The 18,077-nt window shown below is 38.8% G+C and overlaps 1 protein-coding gene across 9 annotated transcripts in view; it reads left to right on the top strand.

Annotated features, from left to right (window-relative positions):
- The window catches only part of ZNF217 (zinc finger protein 217), a 28,327-nt gene extending 13,178 nt beyond the window's left edge, over window positions 1-15,149 (top strand). For 8 of the 9 annotated variants that reach the window (XM_026099592.2, XM_026099596.2, XM_026099595.2 and 5 more), the window contains 5 exons: window positions 1,215-2,994; window positions 5,156-5,281; window positions 6,115-7,710; window positions 11,589-11,717; window positions 13,020-15,149. In XM_026099592.2, coding sequence (XP_025955377.1) covers window positions 1,596-2,994; window positions 5,156-5,281; window positions 6,115-7,710; window positions 11,589-11,698 — 3,231 coding nt within the window. In that variant the 5' untranslated portion in view covers window positions 1,215-1,595 and the 3' untranslated portion in view covers window positions 11,699-11,717; window positions 13,020-15,149. The remainder of the gene's footprint in view (window positions 1-1,214; window positions 2,995-5,155; window positions 5,282-6,114; window positions 7,711-11,588; window positions 11,718-13,019) is intronic. The other variant, XM_026099600.2, reaches the window with a different exon arrangement.
- The last annotated feature ends 2,928 nt before the right edge of the window (window positions 15,150-18,077 follow it).

The following is an 18,077-nucleotide window of genomic DNA, read 5'->3' as shown; positions in this document are numbered from 1 at the left end:
AATTTTAAAGCTGCCTTGCTCATACTGTCTTTTGCTAGAGAGTATATTTTGAGGCATATTAATTGAAGTAATGCCAGATGTCTTTTATGAAATAATTTGCAAAATTTTGAGGTTTGAGTCAGATTTTGAACATTCTTTTCATTGGATATTTGTGTGTGTGGGAATGTGCCTCATCTTGAAATGTTTCCTCTTGAATTTAATTTATTTTTTTATTAGTTTGGTAGACCTTTCATTTATCCAAAGAAGTTGATCAAGTACGGTCTTAGCCTCCACAATACTGTGATTTGACAGGTGAAAGAGTAGCAGCCATTAATTGCTGCTAACAGATGTTAGAGTTCTTGTAGATGTAAAGACTTAAATTGGAATTGTCATTAAGGATATCATAAACTTTTAACTCTGATATCTTAAACTTTCCATTTGGAATATAATTGGTTAAACACACATTGCTCACTTTAATTTGGAATTGGAAGCATTTGCTTTTTAAATGTATTTGTTGGCTTCTTGGATGATTTTAAATACTAAAACATTGTTCAAGAAACACTATCATTGGGCTGTTTCAAACTATGACATAGTCTAATTGGGCCAGCCCAGAATAGTGGCACAGGTATTAAAGCTATCTATGATATTAAAAGCTTTGAGTAGTGGCATTAGTGATTGGTTCTCAATACAGGGATTTGTATTGACACTTACTGTGCTCCAGAATTCTGAAAGCCACTTCCAGACTGTCTGATCTTGAAAAAATTGGCTTTTGCTTTAACGTCATTAGAGAGCAAACAAGCAGAGTTTTACTGTATCTCTACTGTGTTGGTTTCACAGGTCTGTAACAAGGTCGCTTTGGCTTGTTGCATTCACTCGTTGTGAATTCAGTTAATGTATGGATTGAAATAGGGATCCAACAACTTTGTGTAACTGGGTAAGATTAGGTTTAGAACAGACAATAGATAAAATGTTGCTTTTATATAGCAGTCTGAATACAGGAATCCAGGTAGTGGAATACAGGCATGTTCAAGACTGCACTGTTTGTTTCAACTATGGTAGGTAGAAAAGGGACCAGAATGTCTCCCATCTGTTTCTTGTTGCCTACTAAAAGCATGCCTTAATTGTTTGAGGGAGTATTCGGTAGTTCTCTGGCTCTAATGTTTTCATTATTTGGGAGACAATGCTTTCCTTTTCTTTTGAAGTGTCTTACTGACACTATTTTCTCTCTTCTCCAGGTGGTGGAGTTCTCTGTGGCACTGAACTTCTCCTTGAGCGTATTTTGCCCAATACAACCATTTGAAATATTTGTACAAAAAAGTAAGTGCAACTGACTGTTTCTACAGGCTTGAAAAATCAGAAGAGATAGTTCAAGAAACCTCGGTCCATCGCTGAGAGAACCGGTGGATACGCTTTCAGTGATGTGTGAGCACAGAAAGATGAAAAAATAAGTAACTTTTGTGGAAAAAAACTTTTCCTGGCAGAGGTCTTTCAGCTTAGCAGACTTGCAAGCACATGTTGGAGAACTTTACAAAGTGTCCTTATAGTGATCAGTGAGTATCCCCAAAGACCTGAAACCTTACATTATAACACGTAATAGGGAACAGAACGTAGGAAACATGCCAACTCAGCCTCTTTTGGCATACATGGATGGACCGGATGGAATAGCCAGTACTGTTGGTGCACAGATGGAGAATAATGATGCCTCAATGACAATAAAAGGAACAAATACAATTTCTTACAAAAGCTTGCAGGAAAAGTTTCTAATGCAAGCTGAGGGATGCATGCCTCTGGACTGCATGTTTTGTGATGAGTCTTTTAAACATCCGGAAGAACTTGGTAAGCATGTTTTAACACAACATAGGCCCACCCTTTGTGAACCAGCTGTCCTGCGTGTTGAAGCAGAGTATCTCAGTCGTCTAGATAAATGTCAAGTAAGAACAAATTTGCCTTTACCAAACAATGAAAAGGACAGTGAAGAACTTAGTTGTGAGGTTTGTGGACAAGCGTTTGATGAGGCTTTTGATGTTGAGGCACACATGAAAAAGCATAAAGACTCTTTCACATATTGGTGTAATGTATGTGGAAGAAGATTTAAAGAGCCATGGTTCCTTAAAAATCACATGAGAACACATACTGGGAAGCCTGGTTCTAGAAACAAGCTCCAACAAGGTTCTGAAAGCCCCATAACAATAAATGAGGTGGTGCAGGAGCATGTAACTGAAAATGTAACGTCACCTTACAAAATTTGTATGGTTTGTGGTTTCCTATTTCTCAATAAAGAGACTTTAATTGAGCACAGTAAAGTGCACACCAAAGAGTCAGTACCCAATGGTGAAAGCCCCCAAGTGACTGCTGAGTCTACTCAAGAAGAAACTTCTCAAAGAGAAGAATTTCTGCGATTCTTGAATTTAAGACCAAACTTGGTTCCAGAAAATGACAAATCACAAAAACCTGTGAAATGGATAGCTGAACTAGATCCATTCAACACATATCAAGCATGGCAGCTGGCTACCAAAGGTAAAGTTGCAGTTGGCCATGGCCAAATTAAAGAACCAGGACAAGAAGGAAGTACAGACAATGATGATTCATCTTCTGATAAAGAAGAACTTGGTGAAATTTGGAATGCAAATAAAGGTAGCCAGACTGAAACTACAGGGAAGTCAAAAGTAAATAAGAACAGCAGCTACACAGGGAATGGTAACTTAACTCAAGACAAATTGAAACATCCCGGTGGTGAAGTGCCTTCTATGGAGATGGATTCTAAATTGTCCCAAAACAAAGAGAAACCGACACACTGTTCAGAGTGTGGTAAAGCCTTCAGAACATACCACCAGCTAGTCCTTCATTCCAGAGTGCACAAGAGAGACAGGCGGACTGATGGAGAGACTTCAGCTGCTTCTAGGACATGCTGTGCTGATATAATTGTAAGCTTGGATGAAAATGGAGCAGTAGAACGAATGGAAGGAGGCTCTGAAGATGGATCTGAAGATGGGCTTCCAGAAACGCTTAATTTAGGTGAGGAGCTTTTTGAGTGCGTTAAATTTGAGTAGCAGTTACTATAGTATTCAGGAACTCTTCAAAGGTGAAGAAAGTGTCTTGACTTTGTCAATTATCTTTTTTTTTTTCAGAACTTGGCCAGAGACTATGGTGGGGAAGGGAAGGGGAAAAAATAAAAAAAAAAAAAAAAAAAAAGGAAGGTTCTTATACCTCCACACTGAGATGGCTTGACCTCCTTGTATTTACGATTTGGGTTTCTAGAATTACTGAAATAGTTTTAACAGCAATCTGGCTCCCCCCTACTGTTTACCCTTTTTCTCTCTCTGTGTCCATAGCAAAGTTGTTAGTTTTACAGGATACTCCGGAGTATTGCATAGCCCTTCTTGTCCAGCACATGTTCTTACAAATAATGCTTCTGAACAAGTCACTGCATTTTTCATAGTTTTTCTGCATCTTGTAAGAAAGGGCAGAAGACATCCTGTGCTTGATACCAGCAGTTGTTAGGATCCTGAGAAGTAAAGAGTAATTCTGAACTCTGTGCAACTGCATGTTGCCTATTTCTTTTGAATGGTATGTAACTTCAAGGCCTAAATGTCAGAACCAGTAACTTGGTAAATTAGTTGCGTAAAGACATGCATGCAGGCTATTAATACGTGGACATAGTATGTGTAGAAGAAGTATATAACTCCTCTTCCTTGAAGGGCATAGTAACACTTCTCTTGGCCAGAGTAGGTCTGTTTGTGTTATGTGGGGTTAATTCTGAATCTCCCTGGGTCTTAGAAAAACATGTGATACTGATCCCAAATGCTTCCTCACGTGGAAAAAAAGTTGTGAGTTTGGCGACTAGACAAAATGGCAAAAAGCTCTAGCTAGTCCCGCACTGGTGCGTGAGACATGCTTTGGGTCTGCGTTTAAAGAACAGACACTTGCATAATCTCAAGAAAAGACATAACGTACTGAGTGTCCTGGCACACACGACTGACTTCCATTTCTAGTAGCGTGCAGCCCTTTATTTTGCCTGCAGTAACAAAGGAATCGAGTCCTTAGCTAACGCTGCTTGCGTGGTTCGTCTCGCAGTGGCTCGTGCTAAGCTACAGCAGCTTTTTATTGTGGGATGCTGAGTCACGCTTATTATTGAGACTTTATTATCCGTTTGTTTAAAACAGCTATGGCTCGTCTTAGCCCTGGCTTAGCCATACTTAGCACTTACAGAATAGGAGCTTTCCAACACATGAGCTTCTAAGAACTGTTTTACACCATCTATTTGACTAATTTCTTAGTATTTAACTAATATCTTAGTCGAGCAAAACTTCTCCCTTCCTTCTCCCACTGTAGCTTCCTAGTCAGCTTGGATGTGGATGTTTTACTCAAGTTGTGGCGATGTTTTTTCAGTTCAATCTGCCAAAGAAATCACGTTGATTTGAATAGTGCTTTGTGTGTAAACTCTGTCCCCTTTCTTGTTAGAGATTATGCTGTGCTTGCCCCCCTCTAGTGGTAACTACTGCTGCTTGCAGTTGCATGAAACCAATTTTTAAACTGTGAATTTGTTCCTGGAAAATGTTTTGCAGAACTAGCAACACCAGTCACTTCCTTACTGCTGTGTTTGCCAAAACTTCAATAACCTTATTTCACTAGAAGTGTTAAATGCTAATTAAAGCTAAGGAGTTTGTTCTGCAGGGACAACAGTCCTTTGACTAGTACAAAAATAAAATAAAGGCTTGTCTTCCTCCCCAGCTGCCTTCCCCTCAGTTTTGCTGTGGTGCACAGAGCGCTTTTGCAGTCTGATTCACCACACTTTCTAATTCAAACATTCCTTTTAAGATTATAACCTGTACGCATTTTTGAAATAGACCCTTCTCCTTTGGGTTCCTGTGGGTCGTTAAAGATGCTGTAATGGTTTTTGTTCTTTGAAGCCTTGTTTTGCATCTTGTTTGCTCTCTGGAGCTTCTTCGTTACAGTCGCTAACCAGTGTTACTTGACCCGGATGGAAATCTTTTAACTCTTGCTCTCTGCTGCGTGCGGCAGTGCAGAACAAAGACACAGGCCTCTAAAGGAGCTGACAGCAGTCCATCACTCTGCTTTTTCCTAATAATGACAGCTAAGATAGTTGCTTATAACTTTAAAGGGGACTCCAAATTTGCATTTGCTCTTCATAATATAGCTATATTTTCTCCCAAAGATAAAAATGAAGATGGTTTGGAAAGAGCAAAAGTTAAAAACCTTGGAGCCTCCAGAGAATGCAGCTATTGTGGAAAGTATTTTCGCTCAAATTATTACCTCAATATTCATCTCAGAACTCATACAGGTAAATGGGCTTCAACTTTGTGGGAGGGGAAAGGTCTGCTGAATCCAATTGGATGGCACGTTTGGTTTTGCTCAAGAAAAACAGAAGTTACCTTCACAATTATTTTAAATTAAGAATAAAGCTTTCTCTATTGCTGAAACAGTTGTAATTGGAGTTTCTCAAGAGGAATTCATTATTTACATAAATGTAAATCTTTTCAAACAAGGCTAATTATGTTGTACTCCTAACAGCATTTACTGTATTTTGAAACTTTGGTTCTTTTTGCTTTAAGTAGTCAAACAAAAAGGTTTTATAACTAATTGCCAAGTATTAAGTTGATTGACTGCCAGTTGCTGCTACCTGGGAAAAAGCTGTGTCTGTTTTTCAGTTCAACTTTTGTTTTCTGTACCCAGGCAAATGCTTTCTACTTTTTTAATGTATGTCCCTGTTTCTTTTGAAACAGCTGTATTTATAGATGAACTGTAACATTTGTGTTGTTGAATAGCATACTTGCGGTATGATCAAGGGCTACAAATTGTTGGAGTTGACCCACAGCTATACTTCTTGCTTATCTCTGCCAAACATATTGTCAGCTACCATCTCCATACATAGGGGACGTGTGGAAAATATCTTCATCGTAACCAGAAGATGTCACTGTAGTTAGCAAAAGTAGTAAGATGTAGTTCTTTAAATGATTTAGATGAGTTTGGGAATTATTAGTACGTGGAAGGGGAAAGAGGAAAAATCCATGTTATTGTTTTAAAATCTAGATTATTCCCTTGTTGTCTTTAACTGTATTCAAGACTTCAAATCAAATTGTATCAAACTTATTCACTGATAAAACTGTGTTTCAGGTGAAAAACCGTACAAATGTGAATTCTGTGAGTACGCAGCAGCACAGAAAACTTCATTGAGGTATCATTTAGAGAGGCATCACAAGGACAAGCAAGCTGATAGTGCAGCAGACGTGAAAAATGACAGCAAAGTTTCATTACAGAGTCAGGAGACGGAGCTGTTGCTGGCTGCTGATGGTGCTCAAGAAACCAAAAATTTGAAGAGGCTTTTTGATGGTGCCAAAGATGCTGAGGGCTGCCCACCTGCAAAGCAGCAGAAGGAAATTCTGTCCTTGAATAATGCAATAGGCAGCACAGTCCTGTTAAGAATGAAAAATGATTCTAGGGAATCGAACAAAGGTTCAGTTTGTAACAGTTCAAATCAAATACACGAGAATGTGTCCACTCCTTACCCGGAAAAAGTAAAGGCTGAGAAGGAAACAAAGGAAGCTCAGCCCACTGATCCTCATAAGAGAGAGAGAGACACTTCTGTGGCATCAGAGGGAGATGATGTCCAGTATGTTTGTGCTTTAAAGGATGGAAAAAATGTGAATGATGTGCGAGAGTGCACAGAAAACTACAAACACAAACATATGGTGGACTCTCAAGAAAAGCCCTTGAACTTATCTATTGGGACTTCACAAGAATGTTCAGTGGTTTCAACTGCTAGAGGCCTGCTAGCACCCAGCACCTGTCCGTTTTGTACCTACCGAACATTTTACCCCGAAGTCCTAATGATACACCAGAGGCTGATGCACAAATACAATCCTGACACCGTTAACAAAAACGGCTATAGAAACAAGGCTCTAGCTAAAGCCAGACGCACTGGATGCCCTCCAGCTCTGCTTGGTAAAGATGTGCTTCCTCTGTCTTTTAATCCTCATAAAAATAAGGCTTCCCCATCTACACAACAAAAACTGTTGCAAACAGGGAAAGCTAAACAGTGTCACCCTCCACAGAACAAAGTCCCTCTCTTTTCAGTGACTGACTCAAACAGCACAGCCCCAAGTAACCTCAAGTTTCATAAGCAGCAAAGTAATGTTGGAGCTCAGGCAAATAACTATAGACAACCTCAGCAAGAAATGCACTCCAGTTCCAGTATCTCTCCAGTATTGGACAGAGTAAAAAGACCTGAATCTAAAGTGAAAGCTCTAAGTGTCCCAGTGTCTCAGTCTGGTGTAGTCAGCAGCAGTATGAATGGGGCTCTCGACTCTCACCTCAGTGAATCTGCCTGGTCTTGTCATCGAGGAAGAGACTATCTTTGTAGTAAATCTGTGGGCAATGTAAACCTAGAGTATGGTGAACCATCTTCTAAAAGAATGAAACCTAATCTGTTAGCTATTGAACATATTGACTCTGCAATGGCTAATTACAGAAGATACGAAATGAGCAGATTTCGTGTTGCAAACAGATATGCAAATCTGCTACCTCAGGAATGTTCTCGCACCAAACCTTCATCCTCTGTTTTGCCAACCAAACAAGGGCTTCTGAATTCAGATGATGTTGATCCTCCTAACGTATTGACTGTTCTCAAACCTTATGAGCCATATAGCTCTGGATCACTTTACAGTTCTTGTGGATCTAGCAATGGCCAAGTAACCAGCTCTACAGTAGAAGGTACTGTATCTCCTTCCTAGATACATGTTTTATTACATTACAAAGGAAGGTGAATGGAATAGAGTTAAGTGCCTGCCCTTCCCTTCCCCCCGCCCAAAACCATAGAGAGCATAAGGCTGTTCTCCACATCTCATCAGGTTCAGTCAATTTAAATATAAAATCCAGTCTTGGCAAACTCCTGGTTTGGGGAATTCGGCATATAAGCTCTAAATTTTGAAGAGGCATATCAAGTTCCTCCAAAGCGTTTGTTCTTCTGGGTCTCTGATATCAAACATGTATTGTTAGCTCATTAGAGCAATCCAGGCAGGCTGTTATGCTGTTATCTAGGTGCGGAATGAGCCTTTCTGCTAATTTACAAGGGAATCTTGGACCATCTGGAATATTAATAGAAATTCTTCTAAATAGCCCTCACCATCAAATGTTCTATTCAGCTGCAAATAAGCATATACACTACAGGATGTATTAAAAATCATAGAACTATGATGTACCTCTTGCTCCTCTGTTCTTCAGTGGGTTTTTCTAATGTTTAGTTTTTAGTAGGAACAGAATACTTTGGTAAATCAAGACAACACATTTCTGCTGTTCTAATTATGATGTTTCGTTGCACTAAATAGCAATACTTTACTGTGGAAAATCCTTGAACTAGCAGAGGTAAATGTTTTGTGATGTCTTTTGAAAAGTTTGGTACTTTCATGAGATGCATGCTTTTTTGTATTTCATTCTTGATCAGCATTTTCAAAAACTAGTAGGAGGTCAAGATTAAAAGGCGCCAGGTGATAAATAAGCAGTTGTTTCACTATTTGCAGAAGATGCTTACCATTTTCAGCGGAGGTTAGTATGGACTCAAGTCTTAAATGTAGGACATTGAATCTTGAAATGGAGATCCTCTTAAAAAATTGAATAGTGCACGTGTGCTCTGTAGTTTTAACGTGTCAGCTAAGTTCTTAAACCCCATGTATGCCCCCCATTCACTAGAACTAGCAAGGTCATTCTTTTGGAAGTAGTCTGGGTTCATGCTTGCTAGCAAGCACTGGTATGTTACAATAGGTCACAGCAAATTGCAAAATACTAAATCTGCATTTAGTTAAGTGGCAAAAGATCTGGCTGCTGCCTGCTCTGGTTTTTGTTTGTTCACTGTTGTGGGGCTTGGTAAATACCCTGGCCTGGGAAGGGTGGAGGGAAGTGGTGCAGCTGTTTCCAGCATAGGGAGTGGAAAGAGAAAAGCTAGCATTGCTGCTGACTCACTGAAGTGGTTGTGAAATGGAGGTAATTCCTGGTGTCATGAAGTTTTGTCGGTGTGCCATGAGCTGCGAGGGTACCGGGCTGCCTTTGAGGAGTGTGAAATGGGCACTGGGCTAGTATAGAACGTGGAGGGACAGGAAAAAGGACAAATACGTTGCTGTCTTTTGGTTCCTAGTGATCTGAGAGATTTAAATACTTCTGGGTTTTTCGTTTTTTCAAATACAGAAGTAATTCATGCAGCTGTGGAATCTATAGCACTTTGCAAGACTGCTTGTTTTTATTAATGGCTGATCACAGCTAAGAGTTTAATGTGCTCGCAACACTTGGTCGAGGAACCTACCTGTCCTTGAGGACCAGACAGTGCTTTAATTTGGATATAAGCCAACTGACTGAGGACTTGTGCTTCATGACATTGTTATTTGATGAGCAGCTAGAACATCCAGACTTCTAAGGGAATGCTTTTGACATTGCATAAAACCCTATTAATTTTGGTGGAAACTGGAAAAGGAAAATAAATCTTGCAGCTTCAAAGAGCTTCGCAAAAGTAGTCTGTACCTCAAAGGATAGATGATGGGCAGCCTCTTGCTCCTTTCCAGCATTACCAAATCTTGGGAATACAGAAATTCCCTGTTTTTTCTAGTAGTCTCGATGAGATTAGTCTATGGAAGTAGGAAGTGATGCAATACTATTTTTATGTAATGACTTCACTGGAATTCGCCTCATTCTTCTTTTGAAAGCTCCACCTTTCTTCAAGAAAAATCTTACTGTGGTAGGCTTCTCTTCTTATTCTACAGTACAAGCCTGGAGACAGTAGCTTAGAGCCAAGAATTTTTAAGTAAATACCATTTCAAGTTATTTAGAGCTCTTGAAACTATGGCTACAACTAGTTTGACAGTATTATCGTCATGGGAAATAAGGATTTCATTGTTGCTGGTAACGCTGTGCTGTCTCAGGGCAAGAAACACAACTTTTTATGGCTGTTACCCTACCTGCCTTGGAAACACTTATGAAACAAAACCACCTTGGTGGGTTGTGTCCATTATCTTATGTACTTCAGTGATACAGGACATAAAAGCCTCTTGTGATAAAATGGAGGCTTTTCTGGTTTTCTAACCATTCTACTCAGAAGTGCATGCATGAAACAAACCTTGATTTTTTTTTGGGGGGGGGGTGGGGCAGGGCAGGGGGGGGACGGCAGGGCAACCAACAGGCAAAATGCTCAGTATTAGAGTTTTAACATGGGTGGAAAGAGAGATGAGGAGCTTCTGCAGTCTTTTTCTTAAAAGCTGAAATACAACTGTTTGTCTAGAAGTTGCAACTCCTCAGAGACGTATTTTGTAAGGTATCATATGCAAAGTACCGCAGGTGTAGACTTGCAGGTTTCTGTAGTCTTTTTATACCTCCCTGGTGGTGGTATAAAACATGATGTCAAAACCTTTTTTTAATGGCCTGTGTGCCTTGTGGCAACATTATTTAGGTCCTATGAACATGTTATGTCGCATGTTAAATGCTGGATCAAGTTGTCATGAGAATATGTTCCACTTGGCAAACTTGATTAAAGCATGATGCCTTCCATTATTGCTTGTAAGCTATGCCACTCTCGTGTTGCCCTGAAGAGACAGAAACGCTCTGAAACCGCTCAGTTTGTGTTATTCTCAAATTAGTTGCCTTTGCAATGGCAACACGCTATCAAGGATAACCTGTTGGCTGATTGATCTGGCAGAGACTGCAAATTAAAGACAATTGCTCATGACACACTCCAATGGCTTCGTAGATTCTGTTGAAATATTAATTTAGCTTTGCCATTTTAATTTAATTAAAGCTTGCTGGGTTTATTCTATGCTGCATTTAAAGCTTTCATGGAATATGGATGGCAGTTGGGCTTTTTGTATCCTGCGGGAGTAATGATTCTTGACTTTTTTCCCTTAATTTTATGAAGTGTTTTTGACTGCTTGCTTAAGCTAATAAGACTTAACATGGAACAGGCATTGATTTCACATGAATTAATGGTCTTAGATAAATATAAAATTACCTGTATACTGGACTGAAAATTGCTTAACAAAGATCTTCCTGTAAATGTATATTAACACTCTTTAAAGTGCCACAATTTCCATATAATCTCTATGATGACAATAACATAGTAATAACATAGTGTACCTGTTTTTTCTTCCAAATACTTATATTCAAAAGTTCTGTTCTCAAGCAAATAGAGGAACTGGATATGTCGGCATCGTGTTATCAAAAGTACTGCAGCTCTGTTACTTTTTTTTAAAGTAAAGCCTGCTATGTGTGATGAATTAAGCAAAGATTTCTTTCTTGCAAGTAAGATAAGCAAAATCTGGAGTGATGGACATAAAAAGCATGCAGCTTAGAACAAATTGTTTTTAAAGTATTACTTTTCATGCTCCTTGTCTTTGTTCTGGGTACTGAATTTCATATAATCTCTCAATAGGACCAGGAATGTCAGATTAATATCTCCCTAATGTTGTCCCGGCCCCTGTTTGTGAGATGACCTGTGGTAGCTTGTGTGGCATGCTGGGATTTTGGATGCTGACATAAATCTGCTCGCAGTTGAATGCTCAACCGATTAGATTAGCAGGAAATAATTGTAACTTCTCTAAATTTATTTTTGTCAGGAAAGAGATCAGTGTCATACCAACACTTATCTAACAGCATGCTACAAAAGCGGAGTTATGAAAGTCTTATTGGCAATGCACACTTTCGACCAAGTGACAAGAAGACTTGATCATTCACTTCAAGAAATGGTAAACAAACCTTTTGAACTAATTGTTACTTAATGATGCTTTATCTACTCATAACATCAAACATTGCTGCGTAGTGTGATGAGACGTTATGCAAGTCTGAACCAGGACAGCTGAAAATACAAACTCCCTCTCTCTCATAAAATGAACCAAATACCCAACTCGGGCATTAGTTATTTTGAACAGAGCTAATAGCTTGCTTTGGGTAAAAAGTGCCCGCATGCTTGTTTCCTAGAACAAATGGAAGGGTTAACACCAGATATGATGCGTTAAAGGCTTTACAACACCAATGTGAAGTGTTCAATGGAAGGGCTTGCCCTAAATCAGTAAGTGAGGGTGGGGTGGAGAATGAAATGGGAGGAAGTGCCTGTTATCAAAAGTTCATGAATCCTATTAGTACCTAAGAAGTGATGTTCCTGCAAATGTAGGGATTACTCATTTTGCAACTTTTGAAAGTTGCAAGAATTACCTCAGACAGCAAGACTCTTCTTTTTGGTGGATTACTTCATCGAGAAGTAAAGGTTTCCTGATAGCTCCTTGGCAACTTATCTTTGTGTACTGGATGATGTTGTTCCTAATATTTTTTCCTTTGTGTGAGGGATGGGTGTAGCCTCGTAGGGAAACAGGTCAAGTGAAAAGAATTAGCTGGTGCTCTGAATTCCCCTGCTTCAGCTCTTTGTTTTGGGAGCTGTAGCTCAGAACTTCAGTCTCATTGTGTTTGCAGGGTTCTTAGCTGCTGAGGAGATAAGCACTCTGTAAGACTATAAATAAATATATCCTTGCTTTGGAGTTTTTTAACCCTGAACCGCAGATCATTCTCCTCTAGTTCCTCTTTCGGAGATTCATTCAAATTTAAGCAGATACCTCTTCAGTGCTATAGCACCTGGACCAGTATGCAGTATTTTACAGAAAAGATTTTACCTATCTGGGGAGCAGAACTGTCTTATTATTGACAGCTTTTGAAACATTTTGCATTATTTTTTGATATTCGTCTAATCTTACTGCTTTTACTGTCCCCTACTAAGCATGTTTTTACCTAATTCTGCTTTTTTTAAGCTAACTCGACTTCCTGCTTGTATTTCTATTTGGAGCTTGAGTATCTTTAAAAGCAGACTTTATTGGCAGCTTTTATTATGAAATAGGGGGTGCAGACCTTGCATAGCAGTATTAATTTCTGAATGTGCTTATGGAAGAGTGCAGATGAGATTCTCTTTATACTTTAAAGATGTTTCCTCTCCCCACCAAAAAAGTCCATTATACTATTTTATAGTTTCATGCTACAAAACTCTTTTTGGTTTGTTCTAGGTCTGAGGACACAAGTGCATGTACTATGGAGTTATACCTGCAGCTCATCCCTTTAGAAAAATGAATGGTGAAAGCTACTGAACTAAGCTGTGATTGTACTGTATATAAAAACACTACAGTTTTATAGTACTGGTTCTGTTAACATTTTGTACCAAATAGCCATAAAAAGTAGTCTAAACAATTGGGTTATGAAGGTGTGTGGAGAATGTATATCTTGACATTGACTTTGAGTATTTTTCATTAGAATTAATTGACCAAATATTAGGTAGGAATTATTTTTACATACTTGAGCGCTGCTGAAAAAAGAGTTTCTCTTTGAAAGAATATATAATCCTTGCACCTCAGGTAAACTGTAAATACTGAAGTTGAAATCCTGTTGGCTTAATGCTCCTTTTCATAAAGGTGAAAGTTTCTCATCTGTGTTTTTTCTGTTGAACTATGTTAGTTTTTTTAAAACAACTTCCAAATAAACTGTCTGAAACTGTTCAGTTTATAAATGTTGTGAACATCAAAGCAACGGTGCTGACATTATGCTGATCTGCCTTGTATATGTTAAGACCACAATGTGTTGGAGGGATCTGTTTCCCGGGAGTTGTTTCCAGCATGTTTTTAAAAGCAAGGATGAAGCAATGCTTGACATTTGGATTTGTCAGTGTGGTGTTCCTGAAATACGGTTGGATTCTTGTCCTGGCAGTGGTTGCTGTTCTTGAGAGAAGTCTCTTAAACAAACGTCTCTAGCAACATAAGAAAACTTTTATGGCAGAAAATATGTAGGACTTGCATGAGGAACAATACTAATTAAATGTTTCAAATGTTTTAAGTTTCTACTAAACTCAATACAGTTACATTTAGAGGAAAACTACTTTGCACCTTTGTCCAAACTATAAAGTCATGAGCAAACAGGCTTGCAATACAAATATGGGATCTACAGACTTCAAAAAGGGATGTGGCTATGGTGTAACCTGCTTGACTGTGCTTGGAAGCTTCTTGATGTCTGTTTCTAGCATCTACTGGGTGTTTGAAATAAGGAATAACCTGTTGATGGCAGAATCTCTCCTTTTATTTTTTTGTGAAGACAACAGGAGTTTTTTCTAATGCACATGCAGTTTAATTTTTGTAAAGGGAAGATGGCCAGTTACCAGCCAGTAAAGCAGAACTGTTGCATATTTTGACTTGCGTTCCTAGTTGCTTCTCATAAAGCCTGTAGTTAAGAGTTGATTTCTTCTGTACCTGGCTTTGACTTCCATATATTTTAGTAAAACAAAAAATGAAAAATTTTGCACTGTTCATTTTGCTCTCTTCCCTCATACAGCAAATGTAAAATTGCAAAACCTAGAAACTCTTGTTTTTTTCATTATGCAACTTGATATGTTCTAGTTGTATGTCTTAGTTCCTGTATATGGGACCTAATTTTAATGTCTCTGTAAACTGGCGATGTAATGAAGTGCTGTGTATCAGGAAATTGTACACTATTTACCTTTTTTCCTGTTCATAAGCTGAGCCATATGTACATAATCTAGATTTTTGTTTTCCTAGTTTTGCACTTTTATAGCCTATTTTTTGAAGATGAATTCACTTGGAAAATGGTTAATCTATTTTTTTGTGTGATCTTTCAATGAGTCTTATAGAATGCATGCTGTAACTATCATCTATACGCCTTACGGGCTTCTGTGATTAAAACGTGTGCAGGGCTGTGTTAAGAAGTTCAAAAAAAGACAACAAACAAGTCATAAGCCTGTTTGCTTAATCTCCCTTCATGCTGGTACACTTTCCCCCAAGGCTTTTTTGTTAGAAAACTTGGGGATGGAATGGAAAATGGACATGAAGACTCTATTTCATGGCAGCACAGCCCTGTGCTTCAGAATACACTTTGCCCATCAGTATTAACTATTGGGATACTACTGGTTTTGTATGTTTCTTTGGAGATAACAGTGCATATATAGAGGTACAAGTTGTTGATTTTTTTTTGTCTATGTATTTATTTCATTCCATTTTGTTTTATTTTAATTGTTGAAACCGGAAGTCGTCAAGCAGTAGGCACACATTACTCATTTAATTTATGATGTATTTCACTTTAGTTGAGTATGTTATTACATGTGAATGTAAATATAGACTTGGTGTTTTGCAAAACTGGTTTCTGTGTCTTGCTTTTAAAGCTTCAAGCTAGTTGCCTGGAATTGTGTGTTCACTTGACCTTTCATCATGCTCACACCTTTGGGGGAGGGGGATAAGGAGAACCTGCCAATAACCAGAACCAAATTCAGGCGCTGTGCAGTCACTCATACGAAAATACTGAGTCACTTCCCAGAAAATCCAGCTATGAGGCCTAGAGGAGAAGTCTTTAAATAATGAAGAAACATCTTCTTTCTTCCTCTTATTTTTCTTCAGCAGAGGAGATCAGCTCTATTGTATGCGTTCTTTGTGGTCATAGGAAGAAAAGATGTAAAGAGCAAGAGACTTTTTTTTTGAGATTTCAGAGTTAGAATGGGCTTCAGTCATCTTTGAAACAAAATCCTTCTAAAACATTTCTAGAATTTTTTTCAGAAACTTCTGAAATTTTCTGATGTGTTCTTAGAACTCAGCTGAGATTTCAGACCTCAGCAACACCTCTAACAATATCTCAAAACCAAATTATGAGCTGGGAGAAGACAGCTAGAAACGATGTCAGAGGCAACCCTTCCTTAAGAGGCGTTCATCAGATCCCCAAACAGATCCACTGCCTTTAAGGGTGTGTGTATGGATGACCTGAGCCTCCGTGGCATCACAGGTTAACTTTCGATTTCTTTGCTAGGCTGGCATTTGTTGCTGTGATTAGTCTAGACTGCTTCTACAAACCTTAATTGTTGACTAAGCAAAAGCAATGCTGGTGGGGGGGGCGAGAAGACCCTTTAAGAGCTTAGGAACAAAATGATGTGTGAATCTGGCGCTTGCTTTGGAAATAGCAAGTCCTTATAGTGTCTGTGGTACCCAAATGATGGGTCTTGGAGTCTTGATACTAAACATTCAGCTGGGCTTATATGAACATGGCTATGAGGAAATTTCATCTACGTAATGCTAAATGACAGTGTTGTAAAGGGGATGTGAGAAATAGGTGCGAGTTCTGCAAGTCGTCTTGACTGTTAACCATAGTTTTCCTTTGGTGCCTCCAGGGAGTGCTAAGTACCCTTCCTTTCTCTGTTAGCAGCTTCAGGTAAGCTGCGCTGACTTACAGAAAATAGACGTGTATTCCATGCACTTTGGGGCCTTGGATGCCTACACTGCCATAGTAATTTGTTAGCTATGCAAGCTAATTTAAAAGAATATGTTGAATATAAATGTCAGATTTAAGGGAAAGTCTCACTAGTTGATCAAGAGGGGGAATACTAAAGATACTGAACCACTACAAGGATATTCAGCTCAAGGTTTGGAAGTCATTTTGGCTTTCTCTCTTGCATCCTCAAAAGGTGAGGGGTTTCAGAGTCTTTGTTTTGATGTTACTCTTCCTGTATTATAACTGTGTTTTAAGCTGTGAGTTGATGTTAATACTACTAAAGCTTTTATCCAGTTCCTTGGAGATGAACATTATTCCTTACTTAAGCTGGGTTAATTGAAAGGTTGACACTAGTCTTTGGTGAAGGCCAAAATCAAAAAGAAAGGGAGCCAGTGAATAAATCTAGCGTGTCTTTTCACTGTCCATGATGATAAAGGTCTTCTAGTCCTACAGGGGTAGGTGAGATGTGCTCCGGATCTGATGCTCTGCTTGGATTTCCTCCCAGCCCCGTGGTAACTAGTTGGCATGATAACTGCAAAGTGCTGTGTCCTGTTCACTTCCAAGCAGGGTGGTGTTAGAGGAATTTGAATTTGACTTTCTAAAATGCTGGGGTACATAACTAAAGCTGTTTCTTTACAGTAATTATAACTGTTCACGTCAGTTGGATGGTAGCATTAATTGTAAACACTTGTTTGAGGGACCTTCTTGGGCTTTTAATAAATTGACAGTAAGATACTCAAAGGCCTATTGTGTTTGTTTAAATTATGAGGAAGCAACATCATATTTTTGTATTAGGAGGATCTAAATTGCAACACAGTTTCCTTTTCCCCTTCTTTGTAAAAGAGGGAAATAAGCAAGTATGTTGTTACTGAGCAGATTTCTCTGCTCATTTGCAACTACTTAAGAAAAGTGCATTTAATTAGGATTAGCAAGTCTCTAAATTGCAGATGGTTCTCAGGGGAAAAAATAGTTATGAGTGCGTTCATGACATTAAAATCAGTACATTTAATTCAATTTCATGTTAATATTAATTCATAATATCTAAAGCAGTTCCTATAGAAGATGTTCATGTGACTTAAGATTACCAGAGAAAATGAGATCTATCATTTTGTAAGCGTGCTCCAGCATGCCTAGCTTGTGTAATTATGCAGATTGAGTAATTGTACATGCTAATTACAAGAGTGCCCAGTCTGCCATGTGCTGTTACTTATAACAGGGGTCTGTTGTATGATGTGCAGGTTTATTCAGTTTGGAGTTCACTACTGATAAATAATGTGAGTACCGGATTGGGCCTTATGTGAAATATTGCAAAAATCAGGTGCTAATAGTAGCTATTGGTGTGCAACTCCAGGCTGAGCAGTCTGCTGAGTATTGGGAAACATTGTCTTCTGCTTAGCATGTTTTGGAGTGCCACATTCATCTCTGCTCTGGACCTGGACCTGGAAGTATAGCATCGCTCTTTCTGTAAAAGAGCTAAACATAAGGATGTGGTATCTTCCCAGATCATCTGTTCTTAATTCCATTTTTGTCTCTAGCTAAAATGAGCCTGATGCGCTTAGGGCAGATAAAGCAGCTTTATATTCCTTCTGGATTTATATTCCTTCTATATTTGTATGAACACAGGGTAGCATACTTCTATTACTTAAATCAGGGCCAATTTGGATCTTTGTGCAGGAGAATGAAGCTTTGAGCTAGAAAACTAGAAAGTTAGGAAATGCTGCCTGGTTAGAAGTTTCCTCCCTCTCTTTCTCCTGAGGTTATCCTTAGCTCCCTGTATGAGGAACAGCAGTGCCGTTGGCTCCCGAAGC

Source organism: Dromaius novaehollandiae, chromosome 16, assembly GCF_036370855.1.
Source record: "Dromaius novaehollandiae isolate bDroNov1 chromosome 16, bDroNov1.hap1, whole genome shotgun sequence".
Lineage (NCBI taxonomy): Eukaryota > Metazoa > Chordata > Aves > Casuariiformes > Dromaiidae > Dromaius > Dromaius novaehollandiae.
This window is presented reverse-complemented; position numbering and strand designations above follow the sequence as displayed.